General features: G+C 42.2%; 1 protein-coding gene across 9 annotated transcripts in view; it reads left to right on the forward strand.

The window, feature by feature from the left end:
- Positions 1-27012, forward strand: part of KIAA1109 (KIAA1109 ortholog) — a 307652-nt gene that overhangs the window by 184645 nt on the left and 95995 nt on the right. For all 9 annotated transcript variants that reach the window (XM_040418406.1, XM_040418409.1, XM_040418408.1 and 6 more), the window contains 9 exons: positions 2303-2478; positions 5183-5358; positions 5491-6197; positions 6720-6965; positions 9852-9945; positions 20983-21189; positions 22155-22393; positions 23207-23451; positions 25707-25812. In XM_040418406.1, coding sequence (XP_040274340.1) covers positions 2303-2478; positions 5183-5358; positions 5491-6197; positions 6720-6965; positions 9852-9945; positions 20983-21189; positions 22155-22393; positions 23207-23451; positions 25707-25812 — 2196 coding nt within the window. The remainder of the gene's footprint in view (positions 1-2302; positions 2479-5182; positions 5359-5490; positions 6198-6719; positions 6966-9851; positions 9946-20982; positions 21190-22154; positions 22394-23206; positions 23452-25706; positions 25813-27012) is intronic.

The raw sequence follows: 27012 nt of genomic DNA on the forward strand, positions 1-27012 counted from the left end.
TTATATGATTTTACTTGAAAAATTATGTTCAAAGGCAATATTAAAACAAATTGTGAATGGCACTCTTATGGGGGATCTGTGGATGGCACTGTTATGGAGAGGTTCTGTGGATGACACTGTTATGGAGGGGATCTGTGGGTGGCACTTATGGAGGGGATCTGTGGGTGGCACTTATGGAGGGGATCTGTGGGTGGCACTGTTATTGAGGATCTGTGGATGGCGCTGTTATGGGGGGATCTATGGATGGCGCTGTTATGGGGGGATCTGTGGATGACACTGTTATGGGGGATCTGTTGGTGGCACTGTTATGGAGGATCTGTGGATGGCACTGTTATGGAGGGGATCTGTGGATGGCACTGTTATGGGGGATCTGTGGATGGCACTGTTATGGAGGGGATCTGTGGGTGGCACTGTTATGGAGGGGATCTGTGGATGACACTGTTATGGAGGGGATCTGTGGATGACACTGTTATGGAGGGGATCTGTGGATGGCACTGTTATGGGGGATCTGTAGATGGCACTGTTATGGGAGGGGGATCTGTGCACTGTTATGGGGAGAGGGATCTGTGGATGTCACTGTTATGGGAAGGGGATGTGTGGATGACAAATGTTATGGGGAGGGAGACCAGTGGATGACTATGCTATGGGGGATCTATGGATGACACTATATAGCATCTTATGCTATATGTGTCATCCACAGATCTCCCCCATAGCAGTGTCATCCACAGATCCCCTTCCCCTTAACAGTGCCATACACAGATCCCCTCCATAACAGTGCCATACACAGATCCCCTCTATAACAGTGCCATAGACCGATCCCCCTCCCCATAACAGCCCTGGCCCTGCCGCTCACAGCAGTATTCCTTAACCGGCAGTAACTTTTACCTTAAATACCGCATCTTCTTTTACCTTACAATGAAGCTCCAGTAACATGCAGAGCGGGCGGCGGCGTAACGTCACTTACTCACGTGACGCGCCTGCTCCACCTACTTTATGAATGAAGCAGGCGGAGCCTGCGCGTCACGTGAGTAAGTGACGTTATGCCGCCGCCCGCTCTGCCTGTTACTGGAGCTTTATTGTAAGGTAATAAAGATGCGGTGATCTAAAGTTGAAGGACCCGCAGGCATAGCGCCTGACCGCCCGCCCCCGCCCGCATAGCAACGAATCGGCCGATTATTCGATAACGGGATTCGTTGACAACGAATCCCGTTATCGAATATTATTGATAACGTCGATTAATCGTTGCAGCCCTAATTCTGGCATGATGTTTACAAGCAGAACTTCATACTTTCATCAGCTTCCTGTCAGGTTTTCTAACTAAATCCAGCATGCTTTGCTCTGCAATGTTCCTCGGGTCTTGTTCCAAGCCTCAGGAAACATTACAGAATAAATCTTTAGATAACCCAGCAGGAAGCTGATAGAAACAGGAAGTTCTGCTTGTAAACATCCTGCCAGAATGCAGTGATGATGAGAGAATGGGAAAGAAAGTTCTAATTCGGAAAAAAATGTATATGGGGCAAAAATATGCAGTGTTTCGGATACTCTGGGTAGAAAAAATAAATTTCATTATGAAACCTGAGAACCTCTCTAAGGTTAAATGAAGTGTTTTGCAATTAGTTGATCTAAATTCCAAATTAATCTGTTTGAATGTTTCTGAAGAGTGAGGAAACCTACACACATTCAGTGGCAAATTAAATTCTTCCCATACTCCAAAAACACGCAGATTAGGTTAATTTGGAATTTATATTATGTGCCTCATTGGAGACAGGACCTGCGGTGAGTGATGGCAATCTATGCACAGCGTTGCACAACATATTGGTGCTATATAAATGAATAAAATGATAATAATTTGAAGAAACAGTTATACCAAACTGCTTATTTTCCCCAAATGTGTAATACGAACTCATTATCCTGAGGTCTGTTGTTCAAGCTCACAGAACATACAGGATTAGATTCACTAATCCTTTTGGCACAAAATGGCGCATATTAGGCCATGCTCGTTTCTTGTGAAACCATGCCCCTTCATGCCAAACCCCACTTTTTTTTGCACAAGTTTGAAAAAAATTAAGAAGCTCTAGTTATGCCAAATTGCTCCAGTTTGCACCATGTTTTTTGACAGATTCTAGCCGGAGACACATTAGTAAATCTTGGCCAAAGTATCTGACTCATTTGTGTTTCCTATACCCTCTTTTAGAAACTACACATTTTTGGATTATTTGACTTTGGTCAGTCCATACTTGTATCACAGTTTTTCTTTTTTCCTCATTAGCAATCCCTAAGCAAATTTAATTTGATGTTTTAGGAACTGCACATAACCTGCCAACTATTCCGTCTGCTTCTGATTTCAATACTGTACTGTCCAGCGAGCAGAACACATTAGATGAAACGCATTCTCAGCACAGCACTAGTCAAGAGGATATAGCAGGGATTGAAGAGGGCAACCAAGGATTTCCTGCAGTCCAGCTCGCAGATGCACAGGTGACATAGAAATACATTACTTCTTAACAGTTCTCTTTATAACAGCATTTTGAGGCAATGCTTTGGTTGTGTGACTCCATTTGTACCTCACATGTAGTGTATCGAGAAGGTGGGGAGAGCAAAATGAAATCACCCACTTAATCTAATTCATGATGCTGCTTGCAGACTGGTGATAGTAGCATATCCCCAGTCACTGAAAATGTCTGTGTTGTTAAATAGTTCATAGTACAAAGGAAAATAGTGAGATGCCAAGTAAGCCCAATTTTTAAAGGGGTTGTTCAAGTACAATTAAAACTTTCCCAGCAACAATAAATGTACTAAAATAACAAAAGAAATGCCATTTTCTCCCCTGCATCACGATCCTGCCCTCCCTATCAGTGCTTGTTACCTGTACACACCACATCACCACCCCAGCAGTTATGTGCCTTATACCGCTGAGGTCAGTGATTGGCTGCACAGTGACATGATGTGTATGGGACGTCACCGCTGCAGCCAGGAAGACATCATGGCTGGAAGACTGAAGCACAGCGCTGGATGCGACAGGGTAGTAAAATGGCATTACTTCTTTTGTTATTTAAGTACATTTTCTGCTGCTGGGGACATACTAACTGACTTTTAACAACTCATTCGCACAGCAGTATTGTGGATACTATTTTACCTATGTATGTGTAAGCCAAAATCATAAGTGTGTTCAAAATATGGAATATTAGTAAATCTTTCCTATCTACTATACTTTGTTTGTTCTACTTCTGCATATTGATGCAAAAATTCTGACCAGAGTACTGTTGGTGAAACAGAATGTAGGCGTAGCTTCTAACAGTGTTTTATAGCATTTCTACCCCATTTTATTTTTTATGTGCAATGTGGCTAAAAGTACAGTCGTGGCCAAAAGTTTTGAGAATTACATAAATATTGGAAATTGGAAAAGTTGCTGCTTAAGTTTTTATAATAGCAATTTGCATATACTCCAGAATGTTATGAAGAGGGATCAGATGAATTGCATAGTCCTTCTTTGCCATGAAAATTAACTTTATCCCAAAAAAACCTTTCCACTGCATTTCATTGCTGTCATTAAAGGACCTGCTGAGATCATTTCAGTAATCGTCTTGTTAACTCAGGTGAGAATGTTGACGAGCACAAGGCTGGAGATCATTATGTCAGGCTGATTGGGTTAAAATGGCAGACTTGACATGTTAAAAGGAGGGTGATGCTTGAAATCATTGTTCTTCCATTGTTAACCATGGTGACCTGCAAAGAAACGCGTGCAGCCATCATTGCGTTGCATAAAAATGGCTTCACAGGCAAGGATATTGTGGCTACTAAGATTGCACCTCAATCAACAATTTATAGGATCATCAAGAACTTCAAGGAAAGAGGTTTAATTCTTGTTAAGAAGGCTTCAGGGCATCCAAGAAAGTCCAGCAAGCGCCAGGATCGTCTCCTAAAGAGGATTCAGCTTTGGGATCGGAGTGCCACCAGTGCAGAGCTTGCTCAGGAATGGCAGCAGGCAGGTGTGAGCGCATCTGCACGCACAGTGAGGCGAAGACTTTTGGAAGATGGCCTAGTGTTAAGAAGGGCAGCAAAGAAGCCACTTCTCTCCAAAAAAAAACATCAGGGACATATTGATCTTCTGCAGAAAGTTTGGTGAATGGACTGCTGAGGACTGGGGCAAAGTCATATTCTCTGATGAAGCCTCTTTCCGATTGTTTGGGGCATCTGGAAAAAGGCTTGTCCGGAGAAGAAAAGGTGAGCGCTACCATCAGTCCTGTGTCATGCCAACAGTAAACCATCCTGAGACCATTCATGTGTGGGGTTGCTTCTCATCCAAGGGAGTGGGCTCACTCACAATTTTGCCCAAAAACACAGTCATGAATAAAGAATGGTACCAAAACACCCTCCAACAGCAACTTCTTCCAACAATCCAAAGACAGTTTGGTGAAGAACAATGCATTTTCCAGCACGATGGAGCACCGTGCCATAAGGCAAAAGTGATAACCAAGTGGCTCGGGGACCAAAACGTTGACATTTTGGGTCCATGGCCTGGAAACTCCCCAGATCTTAATCCCATTGAGAACTTGTGGTCAATCCTCAAGAGGCGGGTGGACAAACAAAAACCCACTAATTCTGACAAACTCCAAGAAGTGATTATGAAAGAATGGGTTACTATCAGTCAGGAATTGGCCCAGAAGTTGAATGATAGCATGCCCAGTCGAATTGCAGAGGTCCTGAAAAAGAAGGGCCAACACTGCAAATACTGACTCTTTGCATAAATGTCATGTAATTGTCGATAAAAGCCTTTGAAACGTATGAAGTGCGTGTAATTATATTTCACTACATCACAGAAACAACTGAAACAAAGATCTAAAAGCAGTTTAGCAGCAAACTTTGTGAAAACTAATATTTGTGTCATTCTCAAAACTTTTGGCCACGACTGTATATAACTAAAACCATAAGGACCTATAGCCAAATCTGAAACTGGCTAAATACATAGGGGCACGTTTACTAATGCTTTAACTCCTATACTCCAAAAATTACCCAATTGTCCAAAAAACTAAATACAAATAACAGGAATAGAGGTATAAGCATAAATTAACTTTTATTAAATAGATCACGAAAAGGGACAATGTCAGACCAATTGAAATCTCAATAAATGGAGGACAGCAGTGCTGTGTCTTTGTAACAACCACAATGATATCTTTTGTAGGTGGTGTTCAAGCCTCTGCTCAGTCATACCGGCATCCAGTCACAAGATGTTGTACCACTCAGCTACAGGATGTATTTTGGAGAACATTTGTCCTTCTCTGGCACACTTGACTGTCTTAGAGCTGACATAGTTGATTCAGATACATCAAAGGAAAGAAGAAGTAAAAGAGCGAGAAGGTTTGCCTTTCATTAACTTCATCGCCTTCACGTATAATACAGATATCTTTTTTTTTTTCACTATTTCGTATTCAGTGCCATTCTTACTCTTTACATTATCTCCTTTTATTCTGTCCCGTTTATTTTCTTTAGGCAAGGAGCCATAAACCTACCCCCTCTTGAATTCAAGCCAGCTTTGATGCTAGAAACTTTCAGCATCAATGCAGTGATAATGGAGAAATCCATGTGCACACCTCAGAATTCCACCAGTGCTCTCTCCTTTCATGATCTCAGCAAGAGGTACTACAATACCTTTCACTGCAACTTTACCATTTCCTGCCAGTCCATCAGTCAACATGTAGACATGGCTTTGGTACGGCTTATACATCAGTTCAGTAATATGATTGATGATATAAAAGCAACACAGACAGATATCAAACTAAGCAGATATACAGCCGGCTCAGCGTCACCAACACCTACCTTCAAGACTAGAAAACACAGGGACTTTCGATCCTCTGATTTCAGCCGTAGCTCTCGGGGCAGTTTAAATGGTGGATATAGGGTGAATAATATGAAGAACAAAAGAGCCAACAATGATACCAACAAAAAGGAGTCTCGGAACAAAAACTCTTTGGGAAGGTCAGAAAGGAGAACCTCCAAAATATCCCGAAAGGGCTCAAAAGATGCAGTAGATCATATGGCAATTCATATGGATGACTCTGATTCCATTACTGTGTCTGAACAAAGTGAGCCATCGGCCGAGTGCTGGCAGAACATGTACAAATTACTAAACTTTTACTCTCTAATCTCTGACCCCACTGGATTTTTGGAAAAGTCATCAGAACCACTTGGCCCTGCAGGTAAGAAAGCATTACTGAAAATTTTTCCATGCAGCACATTTAAAGGAGTTATCCAGGAATTAATAGTGATGACCTATCCTCAGGATAGGTCATCATTATCACATTGGTGGGTGTCTAACTCCCAGCACAACTGCTGATCAGCTGGCTCCCAGCAGCTTTCCAAGCACAGCGCTGCACATTGTATAGTGGCTATGCTTGGTATTGCAGCTCAGCCCCAATGACTTGAATGGGGCAGAGCTGCAACTAGGCCATGTGACCAATGTACAGTCATATGGCCTAGGAAGAGGCTGCGGCACTCACTGAGCGCCGGCCTCTCCTAACAGCTGTTTGGCATGGATGCTGGGTGTTGGATCCCCGCCGATCTGGTATGGATGATCTATCCAGAGGATAAGTCATCACTCTGAATTCCGGGATAACCCCTTTAAGTATTTTTATGTACTAAAAACACGTTGCTTATACTGAAACGACTTTTGTATATTTTATAGTGATTGAGATTTTCTCTCATTTTTGAATAATGTCTAGGAGGGAGGAGTCCTTCAGAGCCCACATGCAAAGTGGTGTTTGAGAATGAACAGGACAGCAATAGCTTAAACAGGAGTCAGAGAAAACGCAGCTTGATTGCAGCTGAGCCACAGCATGTCACCTTGATAGTTTTTGGAATAGGCATGGTGAATCGCACCCACCTAGAAGCTGACATTGGAGGCCTGACAATGGAATCTGAGCTCAAGAGGATTCATGGGAGTTTTACTCTAAAGGAAAAAATGAAAGGTACAGTTTTGCACATTAACTGTGAAGTCCTAACTTTTCTTGACCTTTAAAGGGGTGTGGGGATTTGCTCTGGTAGTTGGGATAAGCGGGTGCAGTACAGAGGCAAAGTACAAGTTTGTAATTCAAATGTCCGTGTTTATTCACACATAAGGTCAAACAAAAAACACTCTTTGCAAGGTTGGTGTTTGTTCACACCGAGTAGAAAGTTCGTGCATAACAAAAAAAGTCACCTTGTCGGTGGTTCTGCCTCCAGCAGTCAAATTGCAGGCTTTAGGTGGCCTGCTCTCCCAATACACAGGTCTCAGCTTTCCAGCCCAGCACAGAGCTCAGTTCCCACACCAGCGATTGGCAGAGGTCCTCTGTCAGAGAGAGGTAATCACTCCCAGCTGACACTCCCGGCTGGGTTTTTTATAGGGCAGTCAAGACCCGGCTTGGAAAGTGGGGAGTAGTCACCCACCCAGCACTTTCACTACTCCCAGTAAGAGGTGTCCCGGATCAGCTATACAGCCATACTAAAATAGCAAATTATCAGAATCAGCTGCTGCTGACACCTGAAAATACCGGCTCTTCACCTCGGTAACACATACCTTCCGTCAACGACAGACCCTTGTGCCTTCCTACAGGGGTTATCTCATCTCTCTGTTTCCATGGCTATATGGGACTAAATGCTAGGCTTACAGAAGGGGCTGGTGCCTATTGCAGTGAGTGGGAGCTACATAAATAGTGTAACACAGCAAGCAAGGCTGGTTCTGTAAATTGGGAGTTATGGAAGCAGTGTAACTTGTTAAACTACGCTGTTTATGTCGTTCCCATTCGCTGCAATGAGAGTTATGGAGCTCTGACCAGTTCTGCAATTTCCTTACGTTTGGTCTCCTGGGGCCAGTATTTAGTCCCACTTAACCATGGAAAGGGGGAGATAGAACAAACCCTTTAAGTATTATTGCATTTTGTATTTTTTATGTGATTATTTCATGAATGAATTCTAACACTAATTTAATGTGAAATCAATTTGCACAAAAAGGGTGCACCTCTGTTGCAACACATCACTTTGTATAGATTGGCTACTTAGCTTTTCTAGCTCCCTCAATGTGAGTTGCCACATTGCAGCTGAAAACTATGAGGACACACAATTTTACTACAAATCAGCATTGTTTCAGATTGATTAACGGCCGCATGGTTTTGCAGGTTAACAGCATTTTTACTAGCACCTTATTCCGTCACTGCACATTATTTACTCACCTCTGCACCTATCTCCAGAAGGGGGCCTTTGAAGTGAACGGAGAGCACACCATGAATAGACAGCGTCCTCTCTATTTGCTACTATGGGACTTCTGAAAATAGCTGAGCAAGCGTGCCGTAAGTCCTATATGAGTGAATGGAGAGCAAGAACAGCCCCCAATCCATTCAACACTATGGGACAGTGATTAGAGGGTGGCCGCATATGCGCAGCTTGCTCTCTCCCTTCACTTCGGGGTCCCGTCCTGAAGACAGGTGTGGATCCTAAAGTTGGGACCCGCACCTACACTTTACAAACAGAAGTATTAGGACACCTACACATTACACCTACATGACACCCCATTCTGAATTCACAGGCATTAATATGGAGTTGGTCCCCCATTTGCAGCTAAACAGCTCCCACTCTTCTGGGAAGGCTTTCTATTAGATTTTGGAGTGTGTCTGTGGGAATTTCTTCCCAGTTATAGAGAAGAGCATTTGTGGGGTCAGACACTGATGTTAGACGAGAGGGTCTGGATCAATATCGCCTCCACCAAACTTTACAGTTGGTACAATGCAGTTAGACAGGTCACGTTCTCCTTGCATTTATCAAAGCTAGACTCATCCATTAGACTGCAAGACTAACTGTGATTTGTCACTCCACAGAACATGTTTCCCCCTCCAGAGTCCAGTGGCAGAATTCTTTACACCACCCCATCTCATTCTAGGTGATGTGAGGCTTGCATGCAGGCGCTTAACCATAGAAATCCAGGCCATGAAGCTCCTGGTGCACATTTTATGTGCTGATGTTAATGTCCGAGGAGAGTTGGAATTCTGCGGTTATTGAGTCATCAGACTTTTATGCATTATATGCCACAGCACTTGATGACCCCGCTCTATAAATTTATGTGGTCTCCACTTTGTGGCTGAGTTGCTGTGGTTTCTAAGTGCTTCTACTTTGCAGTTGATCACAACATTTCTAGGAGGGAAGGAATTTCACAATAGAACAGTGGCATCCTATTGCAGTACCATGCTCAAATTCAATTTTTAGAATGACCCATTATTTCACAAATGTTAGTAAAGGCAGACTATGTGGCTAGTGGCTGGATTTTATACACCTGTGACAGTGGTATATAAACTCAAATATAAAGACAAATGCAGGCTGCTACCAAAATTCTATAAAAAAATGTAATCTTTATTACAGTACAATGATAATAAAATACAAATATAATGGATCGACGCACCAACCACATAATAGGTGCCATATTGCCGTCAATATAAAGAGACGTAGGAAGTGGCAGGACACAATAAAGGGCACAGTAATAATTAATTCAGCATATAATACAAGTAGCAGTATCACTTCCAAAAGTCACAAGGTAAATTACTGACCCCTGTGACAATGGGACTGAATGAAACACCTTAGTTCAATGATTAAGAGGTGTATCTGACCTATCATAGCGATAGGCTATAAATGCACCAGACGGGGCATCCCCTTTAATATTGATGCTTTTTGATAAACTGTTCTATTAATATTGAACTTTTGACACCATTTTATAATTTTCCATAATATAAATTGCATTATATATGTAGCAAAGAATGCCTGTTTGCCTGGTGTATATTTTCCTACCCTCTAATTAATCTGGACTTTTCTGCATATACTTATTTGTTTAGATATTCTGCATCAGAAAATGACGGAAACCTGCGCTACGGCCCACATTGGTGGTGTCACCATTGTTCTTCTGGAAGGCATTACACCAAATATTCAGTAGGTTTCATAATGTCTTAAGTGTGTGTTTGTATTAGGGCCAGTGTTTTCTAATAATTGATAAAATAAGTTGTGAGTGGTGTATGAGCCTAATTCTACACATGAAACTCAATAAAAGAAAAGCCAGTGTAAGGGTAAGTTCACACGTGGCACATTTACCAAGATTCTTTCATTATTTATTTTGTACACTGCATTAAAATATTCAGCTGTAATTAAATTATTTATTAAGAGAAAACCTCAAAAAAACATGCTGTACTTCAGAGAAGCGCCTTCTTCAGATGCCCTCTATCGGTTTGTTTTCTGATGCATGTGATTCCAACAGCTGCAGAGAGGGGGTGACTGCATATAAAAATATTAACCACGTTTGGCTTCATCTAGGAATCCAGTTGTGCAACCTGCAATTGTAGCCAGGCATTTTTTAATGTGCTTTTGATTTAAAAGTAAAATGGAGCTACTTGGAAACAAAGGCTATTAGTTCTTTTACTGTTGTCCCCCAAATTCATATGTTATACTGTAGGTGCTGTTTACACAGTTGTTCCTTAAAGGGGTTGTTTGGTTCTCTCATATTGATCAATATCAGATTGGCGAGGTCTGACTCCTGGAAACCCCGCTGATCAGCTTTTTGAAGAGAACACAGCTTTTGTACGAGAGCTGTGTTCTCTTAAGGGTCCATTCACACGTCCGTGTGTGTTTTGCGGATCCGCAAAACACGGACATCGGTGATGTGCGTTCCGCATTTTGCAGACCGCACATCGCGGGCACTTAATAGAAAATGCCTATTCTTGTCCGCAATTGCGGACAAGAATAGGATATGTTCTATTTTTTTTCGGGAATTGCAGACCCGGAAGTGCAGATCCGCAATTCCGGATCCGGGCAGCACATTGTGCTGCCCCATAGAAATGAATGGGTCCGCAATTTTGCGGAACGAAATTGCGGACGTGTGAATGGACCCTAACTGTTTACCTTCACGCCATCAACATTGCAGCGGCGAGCAGTTTAATTACAGCGACTCTGTTCCATTTGAGTGAAGTTTCATTTAAGTGATTGGGACGGAGCTGCTGTAATTATACCGCTCTGCTGATGCAATGTCAATGCTGTGCAGGTAAATGGTGAAGAGAACACAGTGCTAACAAGAGAGCCGGTTGACAGTGAAGAGGATGCAGCGCTTGCAGGAGAGCTACATTCTCTTCAAACAGCTGATTGGCCAGGGTGCCGAGAATCAGATCCCAACAGATCTGATTTTGATCACCTATCCTGAAACCAGACCCCTTTAAAGGGGTTGTCTCACTTCAGCAAATGGCATTTATCATGAAGACAATGTTAATACAAAGCACTTACTAATATATTGCCTTCTTTGCTGGCTTGATTAATTTTTTTCACTATCCAGGGCCATTGATGCAATCCAGCAGTGGTGGTTGTGCTTGCACACTATAGGAAAAGGTGCAGGCCTCTCTGGTGGCCATGACCGCAGGGGTATGCATAGGCCAGCACTTTTTCCTATAGTGTGCAAGCACGGCCACTGCTGCTGGATTGCAGGGTGGTCGTATCCATGGATACGAGCAGTGTATTTTTCCAGGTTTTTGTGAAATTCTGAGCTGTGCACTTTACTTGCTTGTCTTTGTTTTTTATTTTAGATTTTCCCATTAGCAAAAAATCTTGGACAAAAACATTTTTGCTAAGTTGTCCATTAAAAATAAACAAGGAAATAAGTTGTCATCCCTGGGCATAAAATTTCAAAACTGACACAAGGGCACAATCAGACATTTACAGTCACTTTTTACACAGAAATATGAGACCGCTCTGCCCACTGCACAAAAATCTCGTCGCCAGAGCCACTGCAGAACAGCTAAATGCCGGGGTACAGGACCGCCGTCGATCAGATATTGATCCTTGGGATAGGCCATCAATCTATTAGGCTAAAAGTATACTGGTATACAGCGGCTCACCCACCTATTTCTCAAGGACCCGGTGCTCACTCCACGTATTCACCCAAATCCGATTGAAAAAAGTGCAAAATGAAATAGTTGTTGGAGGGCACTCAATTACCTGACAACATCAGACAGGGTGTCAATAAACCTATTTAATACTCATAAAATATCGCTACAATATTCGCTAAAAATATTCACATAAAATAATCGCATGAAAAATAATCGCATGAACAAATACACATAAAATCATTGCATGTATAAATACTAACACTATAGGAAATGTGTACACATATAATCGTATTGGGGTATAATCGGATAGTATATTCGATCCTGTTGAAGAGTCAGGTTGTAACTGCAATGTCAATGTACAGTCTTTTTGTACGATATTATTGCCGCCCATGATCGCCAACCATGGTGTGTAGTAGAGACATGCTCTATAACCCGATATGGCGAATAGAATGAATCAATGCAGCCCCTTGGGGCAGAGTACGTTACCCCTCTTGTATCGCCGTGTAGAAGTCCTTTATTCAGCAAATTCGACACACATTGGCGTACCGTGTGGTCGAAAGGTCTCAACGCGGCATCTCACGTGACCAAGGCTGCGTCCTACGTGAAAGGTACGGCTCTTTGGGGAACTGCTGAATGCGCTCACTCTCCAAGTCCGAACTGTATGCTTTGTGATCGCACAACTTGAGTCCTGGTGGCTGCCTATTAATAACGGCACCTTGGATTTTTGTTACAGATGATTGTTGCTGTCATGAACCGGACGCGTTTCGGGGATCTAGCCCCTTCCTCAGCGGTAATGACAGCTATTATGTTCACTTTTCTTTATATACCCTTCCTTTATCACATCAGGGAATTCTGGGGCTTCAGCTACAATAGAATCCCGATATGGATCACTTCTCCGGGTGACTTGTCTATTCTCTAACATATATGCATATAATAAAATCCAACTTGCACTATAAACATGCAATAATTCTACTTTATAATTGTTATCTCACAGTTTCCAGACTTAAAAAAGACGCTATAGGGTCACCCATGCGTTTTCAATATCGCAAGTGCGTTTTCTACAAACATCTTCACTAAACAGCAATCGAAGACCATACCCATATAGATACTCCCAAGAAAAGCATAATAATATAATATAAAAACGCATGGTGTTATAAAAAACGCACTTGCGTCATCTATGCGTTTTCCATGCGATTTTTTCTAAATCATGCAATATCACCTGACCAATATGTTAAAACAGTTAGAAACACACAGCAAATCAGGAATATTGCACAAAAGTATAAAAATATAAATATATATAAGTGTAAAAGTATAAGAGGGGCGGTCAGGCGGGGAGAAGGGATCCAAGTGCTGGAAAACAGCCTAAATTGTATCCCCTGTCCCCACCAGACAGCCCCCCAAAGTTCATCCATATAAAAACCATCATAGGAAACCAAATAACTCTAATTCTGCATTTAACCCTTTTGGGGCCAGCGTATCAAACTCGAATATTCTCCGAGACTCCTGCCTGGACATACGAATAATAGGGTTCCCTCCTCTTTTTGAATGGTATACCCTTTCAATGGCCATGAACCGAAGAGAGGTTGGATCACAGTTATGAAAGACCTTAAAGTGTTTGGAGAGTGAATGTAATTCATCTCCCTTCAATATCTTCAAAACGTGTTCCCTCACTCTCTTTTTCAAAGGTCTTTTCGTCCTGCCTACATATTGCTTGCGGCATGGGCATTCCAGGAGATAGATGACATTTTGGGAATCACATGTTAGTGTTTCACTAATTTCTATCTCAAAATCATTCTGGGTAGATTTAACTTTTAAAGTTTTTTTGGGGAAGGAAGTATTTTTGCAGTTTAGACACCTACCACATCTGAAAAAACCCTTTTGGTGTAATCCACTGTGAACCCGTTGTTGTCCTAGGTTGTTTAATAGTGGGAGCTACCTTTGATCCAAATTATTGGCTTTAGTGTATGTTATTTGGGGGAATTCTGTGAGGAAAGGGCCCAGAAATTTGTCCTCCAATAGAAAATGCCAGTATTTTCTGACTATTCTCTCTACCTGCTTATGTTGTGAATGAAATGGTAGAATGAGTCTCAAAATTTCCTTTTGTACTATGGCCTCTTTTCCTCTAAAGAAAGACTCCCTTACCATTCCCCTTACTTTGTCCATAGCCTCCATAATGATTGTGGGCGGGTATTCCTTCTCCGGAAACTGATCCCTTAGTGCCAAAGCTTCCACTTCAAACTAGTCGCTCTGCGTACAATTGCGCTTCAACCTTCTAAACTAGCTGGTGGGTATATTGGTGAGCCACCTAGGCAGATGACAGCTTGAAAACCTGATGTAGCTGTTCTTGGCGACCGTTTTGAAGTGGATGCTACAAATGATTTGATGCCCCTCAATCTTTAAATTGATATCCAAAAACATGGCCTCTCCAGCTCTAATATCTGGGGTAAACTTCAAATTCCTCTTGTTCAAATTAATATCTATTAAAAACGTATCTAATAATTCCCGACCACCCTGCCATATAAAAAATACATCGTCAATGTATCAACGCCAGAGCACCAGACTCGTCCCCAGCTTGGGGCGAATGATATCATTTTCTCATTGCGCCAAAAACAAATTGGCATAGCTGGGGGCGAATCTGGTGCCCATGGCGGTACCTGTCAACTGAAGAAAAAATTGATCCTCAAACATAAAATAATTATGTGATAAGATGAACCGAGCTGCCTCAACAATAAAACCTATCTGCACTTCTTCCAATTCACTATTATTCTTGAGTTGGCTATTTAAGGCCTCAATGCCCCTGGTATGTTCAATAATTGTATATAACGAACTAACATCCAGGGTGCCCATAATCCAGTGTTCCTCCCACTCAAGTAATTCTATAGTTTTAATTATATCTGTTGTGTCCCGGATATAAGATTTTATAACACCATGCGTCTTTTATAACACCATGCGTTTTTTATAACACCATGCGTTTTTATATTATATAATTATGCTTTTCTTGGGAGTATCTATATGGGTATGGTCTTCGATTGCTGTTTAGTGAAGATGTTTGTAGAAAACGCACTTGCGATATTGAAAACGCAGGGATGACCCTAGAGCGTCTTTTTTAAGGCTGGAAACTGTGAGATAACAATTATAAAGTAGAATTATTGCATGTTTATAGTGCAAGTTGGATTTTATTATATGCATATATGTTAGAGAATAGACAAGTCACCCGGAGAAGTGATCCATATCGGGATTCTATTGTAGCTGAAGCCCCAGAATTCCCTGATGTGATAAAGGAAGGGTATATAAAGAAAAGTGAACATAGTAGCTGTCATTACCGCTGAGGAAGGGGCTAGATCCCCGAAACGCGTCCGGTTCATGACAGCAACAATCATCTGTAACAAAAATCCAAGGTGCCGTTATTAATAAGCAGCCACCAGGACTCAAGTTGTGCGATCACAAAGCATACAGTCCGGACTTGGAGAGTGAGCGCATTCAGCAGTTCCCCAAAGAGCCGTACCTTTCACGTAGGACGCAGCCTTGGTCACGTGGGACGCCGCGTTGAGACCTTTCGACCACACGGGACGCCGATGTGTGTCGAATTTGCTGAATAAAGGACTTCTACACAGCGATACAAGAGGGGTAACGTACTCTGCCCCAAGGGGCTGCATTGATTCATTATATTCGCCATATCGGGTTATTGAGCATGTCTCTATTACACACCATGGTTGGCGATCATAGGCGGCAATAATATCGTACAAAGAGACCGTACATTGACATTGCAGTTACAACCTGACTCTTCAACAGGATCGAATATACTATCCGATTATACCCCAATACGATTATATGTGTACACATTTCCTATAGTGTTAGTATTTATACATGCAATGATTTTATGTGTATTTGTTCATGCGATTATTTTTCATGCGATTATTTTATGTGAATATTTTTAGCGAATATTGTAGCGATATTTTATGAGTATTAAATAGGTTTATTGACACCCTGTCTGAGGTTGTCAGGTAATTGAGTGCCCTCCAACATCAATCTATTAGGACCAGAAAACACACTTAACATGAAGAGTACACAGAGTGCATTAGGTTTCTACCTTGAAGATATACAGTATCTCACAAGAGTGAGTACACCTCTCACATTTTTGTAAATTCTTTATTATATCTTCTCATGGGACAACACTGAAGATATGACACTTTTATACAATGTAAAGTAGTCAGTGTACAGCTTGTATAACAGTATAAATTTGGTGAGGCCTCATAATAACTAAACACACAACCTTTAATGTCTAAACTGCTGGCAACAAAACTGAGTACACCCCTAAGTGAAAATGGCCAAATTGTGCCCAATTAGCCATTTTCCCTCCCCGGTGTCATGTGATTTCCGCGCGTGTGCAATGCGTGATGCGAACGCATTGCGCCCGCAAAGAATCCGGACACATAATGGTTTGTGTACATGAGCGGTGGTTTTCACGCATCACTTTTGCGTTGCGTGAAAATCGCAGCATTTTCTATATTCTGCGATTTTTCACGCAACGCTGGCTCCATTGAAGTAAATGGGGCAGCGTGAAAATCGCATCCGCAAGCAAGTGCGGATGCAATGCAATTTTCACGGATGGTTGCTAAGAGATGTTGTTTGTAAACATTCTGTTTTTTATCACACGCGTGAAAAACGCAGTAAATCGCATTGCAACCGCGCGATAAAAACTGCTGCCAGTGTTATCCAATACATTCCAGAACTGTAAGGGTTACATAGCATCATAAATCAACATAATGCTATGTGAATCCCATCAGTGCTGGGAGGTCAGGCCGGGAGCTGCAATGGGGACTCGCTGCAGGAGGAACGCTCGTCTGCAAGGGGCCTTAGTGTTACAAGGTCTCAGGTGTGAATGAGGAGCAGGTGTGTTAAATTTGGTGTTATCGCTCTCACATTCTCTCATACTGGTCACTGGAAGTTCAACATGGCACCTCATGGCAAAGAACTCAGAGGATCTGAAAAAAAAGTATTGTTGCTCTACATAAAAATTGCCTAGGCTATTAGAAGATTGCCAACACCCTGAAACTGAGCTGCAGCATGGTGGCCAAGACCATACAGCAGTTTAACAAGACAGGTTCCACTCAGAACATGCCTCGCAATGGTCGACCAAAGAAGTTGAGTGCATGTGCTCAGCGTCATAGCCAGAGGTTGTCTTTTCAAAATAGACGTATGAGTGCTGCCAGCATGGCTGCAGAGGTTAAAGGGGTGATGGGTCAGCCTGTAAGTGTTCAGACCATACACCCCACACTGCATCAAATTGGTGTGCATGGCTGTCGTCCCAGAAGGAAGCCTCTTCTAAAGATGATGCACAAGAAAGCCTGCAACAGTTTGCTGAAGACAAATAGACTATTGTAGGGACATGGATTACTGGAACCATGTCCTGTGGTCTGATGAAACCAAGATAAACTTATTTGGTTCAGATGGTGTCACGCGTGTGTATCGGCAACCAGGTGAGGAAGTGCAAGTGTGTCTTGCCTACAGTCAAGCATGGTGGCGGGAGTGTCATGGTTTGGGGCTGCATGAGTGCTGCCGGCATTGAGGGAACCATGAATGCCAACATGTACTGTTACATACTGAAGCAGAGCATAATGCCCTCCCTTCTGAATTCGGCCGCTGGGCAGTATTCCAACATGATAACGACCCCAAACACACCTCCAAGATGACCGCTGCCTTGCTAAAGAAACTAAGGGTAAAGGTGCTGGACTGGCTAAGAATGTCTCCAGACCTAAACCCTATTAAGCATCTGTGGGGGGGCATCCTCAAACGGAAGGTGGAGGAGCCCAAGGTCTCTAACATCCACCAGCTCAGTATTCCAATGGCAACCTGTGAAGCTCTAGTGAACTCCATGCCCAAGAGAGTTAAGGCAGTGCTGGAAAATAATGGTGGCCACACAAAATATTGACTTTTTGGGCACAATTTGGCCATTTTCACTTAGGAGTGTGCTCAACTTTTGTTGCCGGCGGTTTAGATATTAATGGCTGTGTGTTGAGTTATTATGAGAACACACCAAATTTACACCGTTATATAAGCTGTACACTGACTACATTGTATCAAAGTGTCATATCTTCAGTGTTGTCCTATGAAAATATATAATAAAATATTCACAAAAATGTGAGGGGTGTACTCACTTTTGTAAGATACTGTATTAATAAGCGTACTGTTCAGCAAGTGTTCAGTTAAGTTTACATTGAAATTTCAGTCTCTCTATTTTTTAAGTTTACTGTGCTTTTACTGGATATACACTCATTGTAATCTAAGTACATCTAGAAAAGAAACACTGTTTTGTCTAGATTAACTCAGTAAAATGATTGTAACAGTAAAGAACAGAATACAAGTAATGGACTTGTTCTTGGGTTTAAGGTGTGTAGCCACCAGGATGCTGTATAGAATGTGCCGATAGTGTCAGGTTAACAGTATTGTTTCCAGCTAGTTTGGCCTGGATGTTTGATCTTTCTTTGATTTCTGTTTGTTTTCTTGCCTTCTCTTAAACTTTCATCTGTAGATTGGAGGATTTTCCTACATCTCCAACAAGCACAGCCAAACAAGAGTTTCTGTATGTCCTGACTCCTGATCATTACTTGTTCAATTGTTGTGATCTTGTGATGTGATGATTTGAAGTACTTAATGTCACCGCTTTTTACATATTTCATTTCTGTGCATGTAACAGTTTGGCCCGTACAGATCCATACTGTATATTTGTGTATGAAATAAACACATGGGCAGTGGTAGACTTGAATCTCTAGGCTGCCTGTTCGGGATACAGTAAGTAAGCGTTTAAAAAAGGGGTTCCCTGAGTACAATATTGATGACCTGTTCTTAGTATTGGTCATCGGTATCTGGTGGGTGTCTGACTTCCAGCCCCCCCTGATCAGCTGTTTTAAGATGGCATGGCACTTAAGTGAGTGCTGCACCTCCTCACAGCATCTCAAGCAGTGCCATACATTGTACACTGCCTGTCCAAAAAAAAAGTCGCCACCTGAATTTAAGTAAGCAAATAGTTATGAGCCTCCTATTGGATAATTACTGCATGGGCGATTTATCTTTCAGCTGGCAATAAGTTATTTAACCCCAACTGGTGCAATGAGTTGCTTCTTATTTCTTAAACAGTCATGTCGAAAGACACATCTCGTGGTCGTGGAAAAGATGTTAGTCTGTTTGAGACGGGTCAAATCATTGGCATGCATCAAGCAGAGAAAACATCTAAGGAGATCGCAGAAACTACTAAAATTGGGTTAAGAACTGTCCAATGCATTATTAAAAACTGGAAGGATAGTAGGGACCCATCGTATTTGAGGAAGAAATGTGGCGGCAAAAATCCTGAACGTGATCGGCGATCACTTAAACATTTGGTGAAATCAAATCAAAGAAAAACAACAGTAGAACTCAGGGCTATGTTTAATAGTGAAAGTAAGAGCATTTCCACACGCACAATGCGAAGGGAACTCAAGGGATTGGGACTGAACAGCTGTGTAGCCGTAAGAAAACCACTAATTAGTGAGGCAAACCAGAAAAAAAGACTTCAGTTTGCTAGGGAGCATAAAGATTGGACTCTGGAGCAATGGAAGAAGATCATGTGGTCTGATGAGTCCAGATTTACCCTGTTCCAGAGTCATGGGCGCATCAGAGTAAGAAGAGGGGCAGATAAAGTGATGCACTCATCATGCCTAGTGCCTACTGTACAAGCCTGTGGGGGCAGTGCTATGATCTGGGGTTGCTGCAGTTGGTCAGGTCTAGGTTCAGCAACAGTATGTGCTCCAAGAATGAGGTCAGATGACTACCTGAACATACTGAATGACCAGGTTATTCCATCAATGGATTTTTTTTCTTCCCTGATGGCACGAGCATATTCCAAGATGACAATGCCAGGATTCATCGGACTCAAATTGTGAAAGAGTGGTTCAGGGAGCATGAGACATCATTTTCACACATGGATTGGCCACCACACAGTCCAGACCTTAACCCCATTGAGAATCTTTATTTTTTTTTGTACAGGCAGTGTATATTGGCTGTGCTTGGTATAGCAGCCCAAACCCATTTATTTTCTGCATATGGGACATGTGACCAATGAATGTGATGTTACTGGCCCAGGAAGAGGCCACAGCGCTCAACAGTGCGCATCAGTCTCTTCAAACAGCTGATTTGCCGGGGAGTCGGACCGAGCAACAGTTTTGCATTAATCAGACAACAACCAACAATCTGATATATTTTACTCCCAGAACTGCCATTCTTCAGTCCAGTGGGGGTCCCGACATTTTGGACCCCTGTTGATCATATGCCAATCCGTATCCCATTGTTATTTTGTGGGAACTCCCGTTGAATTGGAAACCTTGCCAGAGACAGTCGTCTGACATTTATTTTGATGGTGCTTTGCTTAGAATACTAGAGTTTTTGACCATAAATTGATGTGGCTAATCTTGGAGATTGATGGGGTTCTTGTTTTGTGGACGACTACATAAAATGTGTGATCTGGTTCCATATTCTAGTTCAGGTTGTCATGGATTACAGGCGATTTCACTTCATTTGTCAATTTTAAATTAACCCAGCCTTTTCTCCTATAGTACCTTATTAATGATAGAGTCGATGTTGTTTTTTTTGTAAATCTCACACAAGTTTAATATTTAATGACGCTGCCAGAAAGGTTTTCAGGTTGTAAACCCGCCTCATTTTATCCATTCCCTATTATGAGTTGATGAATATATTTCTTGAAGTAAGGCAAAGTACAGTACTTAGTGTACTTTTTACACACTCTTTGAAGACCGCTTACTGCTCTGCACAAGGCCACTACTCTAGATGGAAATAAAAACATGCAGTTACCTGATAGTACACAATATATGTGCGTCTTTTCCTACACAAGTGACACGAGACAAAAGTAATCCATAAACGTGTGTGCTGGAAATATTTGTATTCCTGCACAGTTTTGGTGTGTAAATCTGTCCTATCTGATACCGTATAAACAAGAGCATGGCTGTCAGTAATGCATGTGTCGATGTGAGAGTATATACTTTTGCTGTGACTTCAAGGAGTTAATGTCAGCATTAATGTCTTCAATCTGTCTTTTCTATTTATTCAGGACTGTGGTAAAATGCAGCATTGCAAAATCCCAAGCCCTTTATAGTGCTCAAAGAGGCCTGAGGACAAGCAACGCTGCTGTGTTCAAAGTAGGAGCAATCAGCATAAATATCCCACAGCACCCAGCAACTCTGCACAGCATGATGGTCCGCAGCTCTCACCAGCTCTCAAAGCAGATCTCTGATCTCATCCGGCAGCCATCGACAGTGTGAGTCAGTAAACGTGCATAAGAAATTAGTGTTCATCCTCGCCTGATCTCTGGATACTGTACAGATTCAGTTTGCCAAATACAACACTATGGGGGTCATTTACAATCAGAAATACTCCTATATTAGGCGTATTTCTGGTGCAGATAGCGGCGCAAAGGTTATTAGGGCTGCAATCTGTGACTTTTCCCTACTTCTGCAAGGTGTAAAATAGTGGGCTGGGAAGGGGACGGGCCAGTAGGCCCATCTCATTCATCATTTTCCCTGCCTGTTTTAGGCGTACAAAATGTCTAAATGTAATCCAACACGGAAGATGTCTTACATTTAGATACACCGAAGTTACATAGAGGCTAGCGCCTGTACATAACTTTGGCGGATCCATCACCAGTGCAAGGGCTTATTAAGACTGGCTTCTAAAACGCTGGTCTTCATAAATGTCCCCCTATATGGTTTTTACCTTAAAGAGTGGCAATTATGTGTTTGTCAGCAAAGAAACATCCCCCAAACTAGAGTAAGCGGTGAATAGTGTAGGTGATGCCGAGTCCGGTTATGTCATTTTTATCTACATGTTCACTTGCATCCTGACACTGTGCTCCAACAAACCAGCAGTAAAATGCACTGAGAGGACTCCTCTTTGAGTCCTCTCCATTATATGTGTGAGCTCAGGAGTCCTCTCAATGCTTTTTTCTGCTGGTTTGTCGGAGCACAGCATCTGAATGCAAGTGAGTATGAAGAACAAAATTACATCATTACAACCGGGCTCAGCATCACTTACACTATACACTACTTACTCTAGTTTGGGGGTGTTTCGGAGCTGACCGATTCCCTTTAATGCACTCCATGATTCAGCATACATAAAGTCTCTCAAAAGTGCAGTTAAAGACTTTGGCACATACAATATCAGAATAGATATGAGACGTGTTAATATTGACTGCGTCATTAATCTTTATTACTATATATTTTACAGGGTGCCCCCAGCAAAGGAGGATGTTGCCACTCCCTTACTCTCTGAAAAGACCCCCACAAGTGTAAACCAAACTCCTATTGAAACCAATGTGTTTCCTCAGCTCCCTGAAGGCCTTGAGAAGAAGCCTATTGTCTTAAAATTCAGTGCTATGTTGGATGGGATTGCTATTGGAGCTGCACTCCTACCATCTCTTAAAGCAGAGTATAAAATGGGAAGAATGAAAAGTCATGGAATGACAGGTACAAATTAAAGTATTGTACAATCGTATCCATTTATATTGTGGTTAGGTTTGTCACCTTTGTCTTCATAAGCTACTTACAGTGCATTTGGAAAGTCTTCAGACCCTTTCACTTTTTGACATTTTGTTATGTTGCAGCCTTGTCCTAAAATAAAATAAAATAAATCACATTTCCCCCCATCATTTTGGCTCAATGTTTGCAAATTTATTAAAAAAAGGAAAAACAAAAATTCAGCATGTACTTTATATAAGTATTCAGATCCTTTGCTCTGACACTTGACATTTAACCCTGAGGGCCTCCTATTTCTCTTGATCATCTTTAAGATGTTTCTACACCTTGATTGGAGTCCACCTGTGGTAAATTCAGTTGGTTGAACATTATATGGAAAGACACCCCACTGTCTACGTAAGGTCTCACAGCTGACCATGCATATCAGAGCTAACACTAAGCCATGAGGAGGAAAGATCGGCCTGTAACGCTCAGAGACAGCATTATGTGCAGTGGCCAAAAATGGGAAATGCACACGGCCTGTATCTGTATTTTGCATTCGTGATTTGCGGACCGCAAAATGGATATGGTCGTGTGCATGAGGCCTTACACTGTAAGCATGTAGAAGCTGCATACCCAATCTACTAAGAAATTCCACTTTGTCAACATTGATAATTTAGGATATTGGACAATTATAGCTCCTGCATGAGAAGATCCTGTTTTAGTAGGCTTATAGTTCTGAAGCAAGCTATCTCCTAGTACATGCTAGTGTAAAGATCATTGAAATGTTCACGGGTTGAAGTGTTTCTCTTATTTTTGGTGCAGGTGCCCAAACAAGGTTTACATTTGAGCTGCCAAACCACAGATTGCGTTTTACTTCAAAGGTATCCGCTACAGATATGTCTACCATTCCCCCATCCGCAAGTCTGAATCTTCCTCCAGTCACAATGCATGGTAAATACATCATGGAGGAACATGACAACTACTCAGATCAGGCTTGGAATATGGACGACCTTCCTGCCAAGCAGAGTTACTATCTACAAGGAAATTATTTGCGTTGCGTGGCTGAGGTGAGAAGTTTCAGTTTTTTTTACTCTGCTGTGTCCATCAGTAGAATATACTGTCCTTACAGTAGCCACAAGATTTTGCAACTAGTGCTCCTTTTAATTTGGTGGCAATTTAAGTTTGCTGTAGTTATAATTTCTAACCGCAAACACAGATTTGTGCCTGTGGTACAGTCAAAGAGTTTGCAGAAATGCAAATAGGCCCCAATGCTTGGGGGATCACAAACCATACTATCACTAAGATAAAGCCGAAATAGAACAGTAGTGTCAAATCCGCTGAATCTCAGCTCTGGTGTCACCCCTGATTAACCAAACTTGTCTTATAAAAACATTTTCTCAGTTGGTCTTTATTAACAATTTTAACACTTTGTCTTTTACAGCCTTCAGTTTCACTGTATGTGCAGACCTTTCCTTCTCCATCTGCAGCTGTTATCACTAGTTCTCGGCAGTTTAAAGGGAGTCTGTCACCTACATAACATGTTTTAAACTGATGATATAGCTCTGTGGGAGGCAGATCCATAACACTGATGGTACCCGGGTTTAGTTTTTCAGAGCCTCCAAAGTGCCAAAAATGAAGTTTTAAAGATATGCAAATTACCTATCGCAAGTGCCCAGGGGCGGAGAGTGTGCTGCAAGTGCCCAGTGCCCCCCCCGCCTTACTTGCTCCTGACTCCTCCCCTCTGTATGGTCCAGCCAGCCCTGTATCCTTGCTGGGTCATTTTCGTCTCCATTCATAATCCAGAGCCTGTGCGCTTCACCGCCGGGCCCGTTACTTAACTGGCGCATGCACACTGCATATCAGTATGCCTCTGCCCACAGTGGGCAATGTACTGCGCATGCCCGGACCCGATGGTGAAGCGCACAGGCACTGGATTATGAATGGAGATGAGAATGACGCCGCAAGTATACAGGGCTGGCCGGACGATACAGAGGGGAGGAATCAGGAGCAAGTAAGGCGGGGGGGCACTGGGCACTTGCAGCACACTCTCCGCCCCTGGGCACTTGCGATAGGTAATTTGCATATCTTTAAAACTTCATTTTAGGTTCTTTGGAGGCTCTGAAAAACTAAACATGGGTACCATCAGTGTTCTTGATTTGCCTCCCACAGAGCTATAGCATCAGTTTAAAACATGTTATGTAGGTGACAGACTCCCTTTAATAGGAATTGAGCTTAAACAAGTGTTTATAAGCTGTTAGGAAAAAACACTTAAATGGGTTGGCTCATCTCACGCATTGGTGTCTTATCACTAGGATTTGCCCGGACATACCCTTATTTTCACCCAGGCAGCCCCCCTGAGGCTAGCATCGGAGCATCTCATGCTCCGATGCGCTCCCTTGCCCTGCACTAGATCTCGCAGGGCACAGGCTCTTTTGTTTTCAATAAAACACTGTCGAGCGGAAACTTCCACCCAGCAGTGTGTTCGGTGACGTCAACGGCTCTGATGGTACGTCACCGGATGTCCAAAAAATGCCTTTGCCCTGCGCGATTTAGCGCAGGGCAAAGGAGACCATCGGAGCATGAACTGCTCCAATGCTACTGTCAGGGGGGCTGCTTGGGTGAAAATGGAGGAATGTCCGGGTTCAGCTCTGAACCCGGACAACCCCTTTAAGGGCCCCGTTCTAGAGATGGGTGCAGGTCCCATAGGTGGGACCCGCATCTATCTGAGATTAGTGGCATATCCTAGCAATATGCCACCAATGTGTAAGATGGGCCAACCCCTTTAACGTCTACAGATTATGCCGTCAGATCAGCACAGCTTATTTCTGTAGTGATGTCTTCCTTAAAAATATTAGTGATGGAATTACCTGTTTCCAACTGTAATAATTGCTGTTCTGAACTCAATAACTAGTAGTACCTTTGAACCGAACCTGAGTTCGGGAAATGTTTTTTTACAGTACAAATTAATTTCTGAAGTTATTACACAAAGTCTCGTGAGACTTCGCGAAGCAATAACTTCGGCTCATCGGAGCCAATACATTCTAATACTGTATGGAGCTCCTGCTCCGTACAGTAATAGAACAAAGTTTTATGCAATTCGTCTTTGGATGTTTCATCCGAAGTCGATTCGCTCATCCCTAGCGCTAACCTAAGTGAGGGCAGCATTGTGCAGCTGACAGGCTACCTGTAGTGGTGTTTTAGTGTTCTGCCTTTCTTTAGGGAAGCTGTTTTTTATTTTTATTTTTTTATGAGAAATGTATGATTATTACATCAATTCATAAATTAAAATGAAATATTAATACATAGTCCATCTGAATAACAGGTTGGGTCGTTTGAACACAATCTTACTACTGATTTACTGAACCACTTGGTTTTTGTGCAAAAAGTCTTCATGAAAGAAGTCAATGAAGTTATACAGAAAGTCTCAGGTAACTATGTATAGATTCTATTTCCTCTCATTTTCTCATGGAATCAATGACATCCAGGTTTTCATGTAAAAATATTAACTATGGCAACAGTTTATGTTCAGACTCATTACTAAGGATCACCTCATTTCATTTTTGTCAATCTGGTACATTAGATGGAGGAGTGTAGTGGGAGATTGGATCCCTGATACTGCAGAGAGGCAGTCTCACACTCCTTTAGACCATGTCATTGGTCAGATTTCTTTTTCTGTCTGGACTGTAGCTAACACATTGAATTGCTAGTCTTCACCCCACCCTCACTCCCCTATTTCCCCCCTACCCCTCTCTTCTTTCTCTTCTACACCTGACTTGATCTCACAATTTATCTGATTATTATACTATGTACTTATGTACATTCTAGTATCCTTTTGATCATACTATGATACTTGATCTATGTTCTTATATGTTACTTTCTTTTTTTATTTGTCTATACGAATGGAATGATGTAACTCCATCTGTATCAAAATACAAATAAACATATAATTTACACAGATTTCTTTTTCCTTAATATTTGCTGTTTCTGTAACCCCCGCCGCCTCTGCCCGCTGCATACAACGGTTTTTCCAACTGAATGGCTGAAATGGCAATACTTCTTTACCTTACAGCAATATTAGATATTAACCTTTCACCATCCTAGACCATGTTTGAACTCCTGAAACATGAGATATTGACCCATTGCCATTATATACAACCATTGATTAACCCCTTCGTCACCCTGGACCACAACAGATATTAGTTATTAACCACAAAGCCATGATGACAAGAAAGTGTAATACCCTAAGGCTATTACACTTTCTTGTCATTATGGCTTTGTGGTTAATAACTAATATCTGTTGTGGTCCAGGGTGACGAAGGGGTTAATCAATGGTTGTATATAATGGCAATGGGTCAATATCTCATGTTTCAGGAGTTCAAACATGGTCTAGGATACTTTCACACTAGCGGCAGAGACGTCTGGCAGGCTGTTCCGTCGGGTGAACAGCCTGTCGGATCCGTCCTGCCGCTAGGGTCAATGGGGACGGAGCGGCAGTCCGGCGGCACACGGATCCGACAGGCTGTTCACCCGACGGAACAGCCTGCTGGAGGTCCATGCCGCTAGTAAGTAGCCTTAAATACCCTATGTGAAAATGTGTCGTATAGAACATTGGAGTGTAATCATAGGTG

The sequence above is a fragment of the Bufo bufo genome, chromosome 2 (genome assembly GCF_905171765.1).
Source record: "Bufo bufo chromosome 2, aBufBuf1.1, whole genome shotgun sequence".
NCBI classification, from domain to species: Eukaryota; Metazoa; Chordata; class Amphibia; order Anura; family Bufonidae; genus Bufo; species Bufo bufo.